Source organism: Eptesicus fuscus, chromosome 13, assembly GCF_027574615.1.
Source record: "Eptesicus fuscus isolate TK198812 chromosome 13, DD_ASM_mEF_20220401, whole genome shotgun sequence".
In the NCBI taxonomy this organism is placed as follows: Eukaryota; Metazoa; Chordata; class Mammalia; order Chiroptera; family Vespertilionidae; genus Eptesicus; species Eptesicus fuscus.
This window is the reverse complement of record NC_072485.1, coordinates 48,000,840-48,013,698: the sequence shown is the minus strand read 5'-3', so window position 1 is coordinate 48,013,698 and position 12,859 is coordinate 48,000,840. Positions and strand designations below refer to the sequence as shown.

The window sequence follows — 12,859 nt, the reverse complement described above, 5'->3', positions numbered from 1 at the left end:
CATTTTGTAATGTATTTCCTATTCATATGGTTCAGAATGCCTCTGCTAACCTGAGTGCTTGTTTACCAAGTTCATTTGAAAACACCAAGTGGGGTTAGAGAAAGGCCACAATCAGCCTTGTGGATTTGCTCACCCACAGGGAGAAGTAAAGAAGGATACAAAACAAAGCTCAGGGCGCTTTTGAGGGGTCTTTAACTTCTTCAAGGAGCTAATAAAATATAGGTCCTTTCCAGAAAAAAATGCACATGTACACAAACCAATTTAAATTAGGCATACAGTTTCAGGAGGTTGACCAAGCTAAGAATGCTGACACAGAATAAAGACCACTGTTTCTATAGCATTAATTGGAGTGATGGAGTATTAAAGGGCAGTTAACATCTCTCTTTAGGGCATAATATTTTCCAGAGCATCAGCATAAAGAAAAGTAATGCTTTTGTTGCTTCATTTTTGTGCTCCTGCACAAAAATGGAAAGAATGTAAGTTGATATAGGACAAATGAAAGAGAACACAGAGAATATGGTTAACATATAGAAGCTTGTTATACTAACAGCTATAACAAGCTCTAACAGAACAAGATGAAATGACTTTGAGATAAATTTACTATTGATGGAACAATGAGTGGCATTCATAAATGGATTATAAAAGAGATGATTGGACCATTTGGGGTCATCCCTAGACAATGAGAATGGCTACCTGCATCCAGGTAGGGATCCTGCACTATCAGATTAGAGCCATTGGAATGAGGCAGTTCTTATGTATGGACCTGCATGACTTGAAAGTTCCTTCATTCCTTTAACAAATATTTACTGAGTATGTATTACTTGTCTAGCTCTGTGCTAACTACTGCGCACACAGTAATCATAAACGCAAACATCATTCTTACCTTCAACATGCTTACATCATGGTGGGGTGGTCAGTCATAAATAAATCCTCATAGGATTAAATATATGGTTATAAACTGTGGTAAGAGTTCTGAAAGAAAAGCAAGACTAGCGGGATCTAATGTTCCAAATGGAGGAAATGGCATGTACAAAGGCTTAGAGATGAGAAAGAATTTGGTACATTAGAGAAAAATGAAAGGAGGCCAGTGTAGTTGGAATGCATCAAGTGAAGAAGAGTGATGTGAAATGAGATTAAATAGGTCATCAGGATTAGAGTAAACAGCACATTTTGGGACATGATGAAAATTATGCACTTTATTTATAGTGATGTGGGAAGATATTGATAGGCTTGAAGAGGGGAGAGACATGACCTGATATACATTTACTTAAAAGATCATTTTGGCTATCAAATATGGTGAATGGATTAGGGAGGAGCAAGAAGGGAAGCGTTGGTGCTGCCCTGGAGTGGAGAGGGCCCAGTCCCCCCATAATCTCTATTAATCTACCCTTGCTCGTACGTGCATGCGTACACACACACACACACACACACACACACACACACACACACACACATTCTAAGCTTCACCAACAGAGCCAGTTTGCGCCATGGGACATGCAGCCTGTTCAGTTGCACAGGGCCCTGCACTTGGTTTAATGCTCTGCTTGGTCCTGTTTTGAAAATTTTAAAAGTTTCTGAACAGAGCTTCTTACACTTTCATTTTGCACTGGGCTCTGCAAACTATGCAGCCAATCCTGCTTACTAAGTACACATGCACTCTAAGTAAACGCTCTGCAATCTTGCACAGCATCGACTTATACTGTAGCTGCTAACATCAGGGGTACTTCATATGAGTGTCAAGATTCGACTAGTCATACAATCACACATGCGAAAGCAACAGCTGGACAATTTCTAATAGCCATCTCTGACGCCACCTTCCTACACCCCAAACACACAGCCAAGGTAAACAGCGTGTTTACTATAGAAATTTAATTTGAACAAGAGTTCATAACTCACTTGCTGTCCGTAAGTTTTACCTAAATGGAAAGCCTGGAACCACCAGAAAAGCAGGGAAGCCAGTTAGGAAGCTATTGCAATAGTCACGGTGGGAGGTGATAGTGGCTCTGGCTGGTGGGGTGTGGCAGTAAGAGTGCATATAGTTGGGAAGTGGGAAGTAGGGTCAATAGGACTGAGTGATGAATGTGAGGCTGAGAGAGGCAGGTGTCACGAGTAACAATCACTACGTCTCTCTCTCACTTAGTCAACTGAGTGAATGGAGATGTGGCAAGGAATCAAGGAATTTTCTGCCACAGCTACTTAGTCTCACTTGTTACTGGTTGGAAGAGGCCATTTGAAGAGGCCCCAGCCCTGCCTGTGGACGTTTAGTCAAGTCACACTCTCATACCACCATTCTGAAGTGTAGTGGCTAACCACAGGAAGCACTTGAAATGACTGTACAGATTAACCACTTACTCCGCAACAGTCAACTGTAGGGGCAATGGACTGATAATTCTTGCTCACTAGTAATCGCCTCCCTTTTGTCGCCCAAAGCATACTAGTAAAAGAAAGGCATCTGCTCTGTACACATTATCGTGCTGCATAGTCTTCCTCCCTTCCTGCTAACTACCAGCCTTCTGTAAACTGTCTGGGCTTGCTTTATATCCTCACTTTTTTTTTTAAATCTCCACCCAAGGATATGTTTTTTTTATTGATTTTAGAGAGTGAGGAAAGGGGGGAGCGAGAGAAACATCAATGTGAGAGAAACATCGATCGGTTACCTCCAATAAGTGCGGGAATGGAATCTGTAACCTAGTTATATGTCCTGACCTGGAATTGAACCTGCGAACTTTTGGTGCATGGGATGACAGATACTCCAACCTATGAAGACACCCAGCCAGGGACGTCCTCATTCTTTGATGAAAGGTGTTGGTGCTTATCTCAGGGGATAGTCTGAGCTTCAGCCAACTTCGGTAATCAGGCTGACTTGTCAGGGCTTATCAGTTTCAGCAACCTGCTAGCTGTTGGCTGAAAAGCAAAGCATAGCTCTAGTGTATGCTAAATATGTTAATGTGTGCATACAAACACGCGGTGTCTTTCTACATATACCTGGGATATGTCAAAATCTTTACGCTAAAAAACACTTTAAAATAATTTTTTACCTTTCAATTATAGTTGAGGTACAATATTACATTAGTTTCAGGTGTGCAACTTAATGATGAGATATGTATATATAACTTACAATCCAGTACCTATCTGACACCATAGTTATCACATTATTATTGACTATATTCTATATGCTATACTTTACATCTCCATGACTATTCTGTAACTACCATTTTGTACTTCTTAATCCCTTCACCTTTTCTACCCATTCCCCCAAAAACTTCTCCCATCTGAGAACCATCAGTTTGTTCTCTGTATCTATGTGTCTGTTTCTATTCTGCTTCTTCATTTATTTTGCTTTTTAGATTCCACACATAAGTGAAATCATATGGCATTTGTCTTTCTCTGTCTGACTTATTTCACTCAGCATAATATCCTGTTGTTGCAGATGGTAAGATTCATTCTGTTTTATGGATGAGTCGTATTCCATTGTATACTGTATATGCATCAATTCTTTATCCATTCATCTATTGATGGACACAAGTTCCTCCCATATCTTGGGCTATTGTAAATAATGCTGCAGTGAACATATGGATAAATATGTATTTGATTTAGTGTTTTTGGTTTCTTCAGATAAATACCCAGAAGTGGAATTGCTGGGCCCTTCTTTCTCTCCTGTTATAGCCTTTTTTTTTTTTTCTCCAAAGTTTATTTTGTCTGGTATAAGTATTGCTATCCCAGCTTTTTGTTGTTTTCATTTTCATAAAATATCTTTTTCCATCCCTTTACTTTCTCTCTGTGTGTCTTTTGATCTGAAGTGACTCTCTTGTAGACAGCATATGTAAGGGTCTTGTTTTGTTTTCTATTCAGCCATTATATGTCTTTTTTAAAAATATATTTTATTGATTTTTTACAGAGAGGAAGGGAGAGGGATAGAGAGTTAGAAACATCGATGAGAGAAAAACATAGATCAGCTGCCTCCTGCACACCCTCTACTGGGGATGTGCTTGCAACCAAGTTAAATGCCCTTGACCGGAATCGAACCTGGGACCCTTCAGTCCGCAGGCCAATGCTCTATCCACTGAGCCAAACCGGTTTGGGCCTATATGTCTTTTGATTGGAGCATTTAATGCATTTGCACTTAAAGTCATTGTTGATAGACATGTATTTATTTCCATTTTATTATTCATATTTTTTATTTTCTTCTTAAAGAAGACCCTTTAACATTTCATGTAATATTGGTTTGATGGTGATGAATTCCTTTAGCTTTTTCTTGTCTGGGAGGCTCTTTATTTGTCCTTTGAGTCTAAACAATAGCTTTGCTGCGTACTCTTGGTTGTAAGTCATTGCTTTTAATCACTTTTTTTTAAAAAAAGTATGTTTATTGATTTCAGAGAGGGAGATGGAGATAGAAACATCAATGATGAGAGTCATTGATCTGTTGCCTCCTGCACGCCCCTCACTCGGGATCAAGCCCGCAACCCAGGCATGTACCCTTGACTGGAATTGAACCCAGGACCCTTCAGTCCGCAGGCCGATGCTCTATCCTGAGCCAAACTGGCTAGGGTGCTTTTCATCACTTTGAATATTTCCTAACAATCCCTTCAGGCCTGAAATGGTTCTGTTGAAAAATTGGCTGATAATCTTATGGGAGCTCCCTTGTAGATAACTGCTTTTCTCTTGCTGTTTTTAAAATTCTCTCTTTTTCTTTAACCTTTAAAATTTTAATTATGATGTGTCTTGGTATGGGTCTCTTTGGGTTCATCTTGTTTGGAACTCTGTGTGCTTCCTGGACTTGTGTGTCTTTTTCCTTCACCAGGTTAAGGAAGTTTTCAGTCATTATTTCTTTAAATAGGTTTGGAATGTCCCTGAAATTGCTATGTTACAGTAGCCTTTTGGTAACTCTTCCTTTTTATGATACATTTTGGGTGGATATCAGTAACCACCAGCACGGTGTGGTCTTTCCTGGAGGCAGACCAAGGGGGAGAATGGTGCTAAGACTGGGAACAAGGTCCCTAAAGAGTCTGCTGCTGAGGGAGCTGGGGAAGGGCCCAAAGCCCTTCTTCACCTAAAGCCAGTGGTCCAAGGCGGTACCTCTACCACTGGCCAAGACAGAGATCCCAAGGACCCAAGTAGGCCTGCCATGGCACCAAGTCCTGATCATCCAAAGGGGCCAGTAAGAAGGCAGAAGCCAAGAGCTAGAGGCAGGGTGGAAAGAAACTAAGATTCTGTTGGAGTTTTTTTTTTTTTTTTTAATATATTTTATTGATTTTTTACAGAGAGGAAGAGAGAGGGATAGAGAGCTAGAAACATCGATCAGCTGCCTCTTGCACACCCTCCACTGGGGATGTGCCCACAACCAAGGTACATGCCCTTGACTGGAATCGAACCCGGGACCCTTGAGTCCACAGGCGGACGCTCTATCCACTGAGCCAAACCGGTTTCGGCATCTGTTGGAGTTTTTATCCCCAACAAACCATCACTGTAACCCATTTACCAACAAAAAATCCTCCCCCTCACAAAAATAAGTAAAATGGGAGTCCTACCTCAGGTCATATTTAAAAATTAATTCAAAATAGATCAATGGCCTTAATATAAGAGCTAAACTATTGCAGGGTACGAACAAACTTTCCTCTACCCTCAAGGTTCTTCTGGTTGATTTAATAATTAAATAGACATGCGACAGATTAGCAGTAGAAAATAACCAAATTTAATATATACATTTGTATGGGAACTCCACATACATGAGAGAGTCAGAGACCCCACACACAGGAGAGTTTCAGAGACAGAAGGGGAACATGAGGGATCGGTGAAGTAAGGTGCCTTGGGGATTTCAAAAGGAGCAGATCATTAGCAAACAGAAGTTTGCCCTGCCCTATAGATAGGTCGAAGGAAGTTCTTTTTTATTATTTAAAAAAAAATTAAAAATTTTATTGATTTTTAGAGAGTAAGAGGAAAGGAGAGAGATTTGTTATTCCTCTTATTGATGCATTCATTGGCTGATTCTTTTATGTGCCCTGACTGGGGATTGAACCTACAACCTTGGTTTATCAGGACAACACTCTAACCAACTGAGCTACCCAGCCAGGGCTAAGAAGTTATTTCTTATAATCTCCTATGGACAAGGCCTCTAATTCAAGTTCTTCTAGGTCTTTAGGGTTGGGGGCAAAAGTTTCTCTTGAGCCTGCGGCTAAAGTTACCTGTAGCTCAAAACAATCTGCATACCATAGAGGCACATCTTGGGGTGACTCATTCTGGACCCACACACTATGATACTGTTAGAAGAAAACATAAGAATAAATGACCTTGGATTTGGCAATAGATTCTTAGATATGACACCAAAGGCACAGAAAACAAAAATAGAGAAACTGGACTTTATATGGCATATACATACAATGGAGTATCGTTATTCAGCCATAAAAGAATGGAGTACAGATACATGCTAAAATGTGGATGAAGCTTGAAAATATTATACAATATTATACTTAATGAAAGAAAAAAAGTCATATACACTGAGTGGCCAGATTATTATGATCTCTGAACACATAATAATCTGGCCACTCAGTATAAATATATATATATATTAGAGGCCCGGTGCATGAATTCGTGCATGGGGGGGGTCCGGCCAGCCTGGTCACGGGGAGGGGACATTAGTGGTTGGCCAGCCTGCCTGCTGGTCGAACTCCTGGTCGAGGGACATTTTGCATATTAGCCTTTTATTACATAGGATATACACTGAGTGGCCAGATCATTATGCATTCAGAGATCATAATAATCTGGCCACTCATTGTATTGTATGATGGAATTTGTAATGAATATCTATAATAGGTGTTAAAAAACAAAATCCAACCAAGTGAATTTAAAAATCTAATTGGCTTTAATTGATTCATGAATTAAGCAGCATCCCATTTAGCAACTAGAAGGGTGCTCTGAGGGGTTACACAAATGGTAGGTTTTTTTAAAACTATATTTTATTGATTTTTTTTTACAGAGAGGAAGAGAGAGGGATAGAGAATTAGAAACATAAATCAGCTGCCTCTTGCACACCCCCCTACTGGGGATGTGCCCACAACCAAGGTACATGCCCTTGACTGGGATCGAACCTGGGACCCTTGAGTCCGCAGGCTGATGCTCTATCCACTGAGCCAAACCGGTTTCAGCCAAATGGTAGGTTTTTATAGAGAAGAGGCTGAGGCAAGAGAGCTATTAACAAAAGAAAATAAAGGATTATTCTTAGGCCGTGGCATATTTTCTTTGAGGGAAGAGTAAAAGGTTTTTTTTCATGTAGATTGCCTCTTCTCTCCATGGGCAATGGAGAGGATGCATGTGACAGATCGCCTCACTGGCGCTTACCAGACAATTCCATAGTGGTCCATTAAGATTATGTTTCTGGGAGAAGTTGAAAATGCAATTAGATCAGGTGTTAAATCTAGGTTTGGTATCATGGGCTTTTAGCATGAGTGACCCCATTTTGGGCCTGTGTTTTTTTTTCTTTTCTTTTAAAAACTATTTTTATTGATTTCAGAGAGGAAGGGAGAGAGAAAGAGAGGGAGAGAGAGAGAAACATCAATGATGAGAGAGAATCATTGATCGCTGCCTCCTGCATGCCCTTTACTGGGGAATGAGCCAGCAACCCTGGCATACGCCCTTGATGGGAATTGAACCCCGGGCCCCTACAGTCCACTGGCTGATGATCTATCCACTGAGCCAAAGTGACTAGGGCTGTGTTTTTTTTTCTTTTCATAGGTAAATCCACAGACACAGAGAGCAAATTGGTGGTTACCAGGGACTCGGGAAAGGGGAAATGGGAATGACTGCTTAATGGGTGTGGGATTTTCTTTTGGATGATGAAAACGTTTTGGGACTAGATAGAGGTGATAGTTGCACAACATTGGGAATGTACTAAATACCTCTGCATTGTACACATTAAAATGGTTAATTTTATATGTGAATTTCACCTTAATTCTAAAAAAGTAAAATGGGGAAGGAACTTGATAGCTGCCTTAAAAATCTGAAAGGCTATCATACAAAGATAGGGATTTTTAGGTTTTTTTTTCTGGGTAGTTCCAGAGAGCAAAATCAGGGGAAGTTACAGGACAACTACAACTTAACAAGGAAGAACTTACTATGGAAGAACTAACAAAAGGTCTGTTAAACAGTGGAACTTGTTGCCTCCCAAGGAAGTAACATTACTCTTTACTGAAAGTGGATGATGAGCTTTCAGGGAAGTTATAGACAGGATTCTTACATGAGGAGCGATTGAAGCTTTTGTTGTTGTTGTTTAATTACGTTCAAGATGAATCTGTTATGTTACCTCCACCCCTGCAATAAAGCTGAATCAGCGTGACAACATGAGATTTGCAAATACACTCCTAGAGTTCAAATAGTCCTTCCTGGGAGTTTAAGTTCCTCCAGGGCAGCCCAACCCTCTCAATCTGCAGATGAAGACAATGTGACACACAGAGAGGAAATGGTCAATTACAGTAAACTTGCAGGAGTTGAGACACCAACTCTCAGGACGCCCCGTTCAGAGTATCAGCCATTGCAGCTTCCTCCTGGTAGTTGGAGAAACTGGACATTCACTTCCTAAAAATATTTGTTAAGCACTTACCAGACACTTTGCTAGAGACATCTTATCTGTAAATGGTAGTAAGGGTTAAATACTCAACTAGTAAGGAGTAGCGAAGTAAGCAACCACCAAGATGATCACATTTGCAAACTATGGAGATTCCCAAACGTCAGTCTACCACTTGTAACATATCCTGCTACTAAAACTTCATGAGTTAGAAACAGATGACAAAGGCATCTGGGTGTCTCACCAGCCAAATTCAAGATGATCAGTAAGAGGTGCAACCAAAAAGAAAGTAACCTAGATAATTCTTAAGGTTAGATGATGAGATTCATCTATTCATTTTTATTGAGTGTTCAACAAGGAAGTTGGAAGTCACCACTTGATCCTGCTACCAGAGCTGGGACTGGAGCAAGGGGAGAAAGCTGGGCGGGAGGAGCTCCCTGGGAGAGGCGAGCCTCCTCCCTCGGACTCTGTGGGACGCAGCCAGTTCAGGAGGATCGCGGGGATGCCGCATTCCACGGCCGGATCCCGCCCCGCCCGGGACCTCCTGGGGAAGCCCCGGCCAGCCGCCCCCAGCCCACCCTGCATTGAAGATCTAGGCGCCTCGGATGATTGCGCAAAAGCCTCCCCCTCCCCCGCCTGCTGGGTGGCATGTTCCTAAAATTCCCATCTACACAACATAAACAGGAAACGTGCAGCAAAAGCCCTGGCGGTGCAAATTCCACGCTTCCAGCTGAGGGCGGGAGAATCTCATCTTGGGGGTGGGGGTGGGGGTGAGGGGAAGCAGCAAACTTTCCAGGGGGACCCCCTTACCCATCCCTGTCTTTCTTCTTACCAAATCCAGAAAGAATAGAGAAGGCGGAAGGAAGGACACCCAGCTGTAGGAAAAACAGAGGAGGGGGAGGTGGAGATGAGCCACTAAGGAGCAGCCAGTTCTCAAAAGGGAACCACCTCGAGCTGCGGCGGTGGCCGCACGTGGCGGGGATACCTGGGGCTGACCCCTCGCCACACCCGCGGGAGCCGGCCGCCCTGGGAGGGTGGGGGTGGGCTCCCCGGGCCCGGCCCGGCCCCGGGGCCGGCGGGTGGGGGAGGGGGAGGAGCGGCGCGGGAGCGGCGCAGGCGCAGAGCGTGCCTCGGTTGTCAAACATGGCTGAAGTGTCGCCGCTGCCGCCACTGCTGCTGCAGGGAAAATGCTGAGCCCTCCCGGGCCCGGTGGGCGGCGGCGGCGAGGGCGGCGACGGGCACCCGCTTCTCGGGCGCGGCGGCGGCGGCCATGGCGCGGTTGGCCGATTACTTCATCGTTGTAGGCTACGACCACGAGAAGCCAGGTAAGGCTGGGGGTGGGCGTCGCCCCCGCCCCCCGGGGCTGCTGGCCAGTGGGCTGCGCGGGGCCGGGCGTCGCGGCGCGGAGGCGGGAAGGGCCCGGCGGGCCGCGTCGGAGCTGGGGCGGGGGGGGGGCGGTCGGCGTCCGGCCTTCCTGGCCCCGCGCAGCCTCGCGGTGGGCGTGTGCGGCCGGCACGCGGGCGGGGGAGGGGAGGAGGCCGCGTCCCTCCGGCGCTCGGCGGCTCCGCGGGGCGGGCTGGGGGCGAGTCCCACGCCTGGGTCCTCGCTCGCTCGCTCGGGAGGGGGCCGAGTACCAAGGGCAGCGCACCGGGGTGCGGGCGGGATTGGGCCCGGACCGCAGGGCTGGGAGGGCGGGAGCCAACTGTGCCGAGTGCCTCCGGGACCCACTCCTGCCCCGCATCCTGAGTGAGTAACGCGTGACGCGGGGGGCTGTCCTCTCCGAGAGGAAGTGCCGAGAGTCCCGTGCTCCCTCGCCCCTGGCTCCCGGGGACCGGGCGAGTCACTGCCCCGGTGAACTCGTGGTCCTCCTGGGGAAGGGAAGAAGGATCCTTGCACTTTTCAGACATTTCTAGGAATCGCGCCCTGGTATTTCAAGACAAGTGTGACCGGTCACTGGAGAATGATTCTGAACACTTATCTTGGAAGTGGATCGCTTGAAGGTGATCTTGTTGCACTTGGAGGAGGGAGTCTTTTCCCTCGTCTCAAAAAATTTTATTCATAAGGAACAACTTGGCAGACGCATTGCATTTGAACTTAATTGATGAAGTTCTACTTAGGATTCAGGGTACATGCACCTTTATTTTGTATTTGTATCCCTTTGTCCTACTGTATAGCTAAGCATCATGGGATAACTTGATCTGGGGAAACACATCTATTTCTGGGTAAATCTGGTTGCACATTTGCAAGGAATTTTATTTAGATTTCAACTAGACAGTCTCTTTATTTTTTCCAGAGGAAATGTTGAGGCTGTGTTTTGCTGATGGTTACAGTTATTTGCAGCGTCAGAATACCATTGTTCTACCCACTCTTAGTCCACTGTTCATTATTCCTCTCCTAATAACCTTCTTTAGTGGGAACCCTTTACATTCTTTAGTCTTCCACCTGCTCGTGACTTGATTGAGGTCAACTGTTAAGATAAGGGGGTTGGGCTATGTTTAAAATGTCTTCTGGATCCAAAATTTTGTGTATTATTTCCTAGTAATTTTGCATAGTCTGGTGTCTCTTTCTTAGGAAGATCAACAATATGGAGAATCACAGATGGTTTTTAACATAATTTCATTTTTAGCGACATTGTTCTTATCTCACTTAAAAAAATTGGGAACGATCACAAACTTGCAGAAAACTTGCAAGTATGGTGCAAAGAATTTACCCCCTGAAGCTGCTGGCCTTGTTGATGTCCTATCACCTCAGAATGCTTACGTGTGTTTCTACAAACAAGCATATTCTTCTACAAAGTCACAGTACACTCATCAAAACCAGGAAATCGACACCAATATATTACTCCACACAGTTCTCCAAGTGGTTTAAGTTTTGTTTGCTGATTGTGCCATTACTGGCAGAAGGGTCCAATTTTATTATGTGTGGCATTTATTTGTTATGTTTCTTTAGTCTTCTTTAATCTGGCACAACACCTTCATCTTTTGACTTTCATAATCTTGAAACTTGTGAATTTTACAGGGCAGTTATTTTGTAGTTATTTGTAGAACACTGTTCTGTTACGATTAGACACATCCAGGTTATGTACTTGGGCAGGAATATCATAGAAGGGATGCACATGGCATCCTCTAAGTTGGTGTGCAATTTCACTTTGATTACTTGTTATAAAGCAATGCCTGAGAGGGTTCTCCACTATAAAGTTAATATGTAAAGAGTTTTTGTGAGGATTACTTGGAAACTATGTAAATGTCTTGTTCCTCATCCAACTTTTAAGGCATTTCATTATATCTGTATGGCTTGTGTGTTTTTTTTTTTTAGTGGATTATATTCTGTTACTATTTGGATGTTCAAATTGTTTCCCATCTAGCCAGTGAGAGCCCATTCAAGCTGGCTACTGTGTTGTTACGACATGTCCCATCATTCTTTGAGAGTGTCCTTACTTTTTGGCTCAAGAATATGTTCTGGGCTTTTCTTGTATTGACCTTGTCTTAGTCCTGGAATCAGCCATTTATTTCTCTAGGAAACCCTGGATCCTTTTAGGAGAGAATGACATTTAGAAGCTAAGGTCTCAGTGCCAGTGTGTTTTTTGCTGTTGGGTTGTTACTTTGTCCCAGGAGACGGAGCTAGGAAATACATGTATGTATACACACTCACATGCACATTCACACCTATATTTTTTGCTTATATGTTGAAAGCAATGAGTTCACACCAATACCTCCAATTTCAGTTCAACATTCCAGGATCCATTCTACTTTTTTTCTTTTTCATATTTGTAACATTCTTCTCTGTCAGTGAAAAATACAGCTTCTGTTATTCTTAATATATTTATTTATTTGTTTAATATTCCTGTATATTTAACTTATTTCCAGTTTTGTGCTCTTATACTACTGTATTATACTACTCTCATGCTGAGAATATTATATTCTCATGCTGAGAATATAGCTTGAAAACCACTGATTTTTATGACAGTTTAATTTTATTTTTTTATTCCTCACCCGAGGATAAGCTTAGAGGAAGGGAAAGAGAGAGATTGAGAGGGAGAGAGAAAGATTGATGTGAGAAACATCGATCGGTATGTGCCCTGACTGGGAATCAAACGGACAACTTTTTGGTACACAGGATGACAATTTTGATAATTTGAAATCAGGACTTCATTTTTCTGATTTTGCATTTGTACAGTGGCACAATAATTAGGAAATATCATTTGTTTCTGATAGGTTAAGTTATTTATCCAGCTATTTTTCTTTTTCTTTTTTTCCCCCTTTCTTTTACTGAGATTTGTCCAAGAAAAATTGATAATGACCA

The 12,859-nt window shown here is 43.2% G+C and overlaps 1 protein-coding gene across 1 annotated transcript in view; it reads left to right on the top strand.

Moving 5' to 3' along the window:
* Positions 1–9,494: 9,494 nt before the first annotated feature.
* Positions 9,495–12,859, top strand: part of SBF2 (SET binding factor 2) — a 366,350-nt gene continuing 362,985 nt past the window's right edge. Inside the window, exon 1 of the mRNA XM_054725562.1 lies at positions 9,495–9,882. Within this exon, the coding sequence (XP_054581537.1) occupies positions 9,828–9,882 (55 nt within the window). The 5' untranslated portion in view covers positions 9,495–9,827. The remainder of the gene's footprint in view (positions 9,883–12,859) is intronic.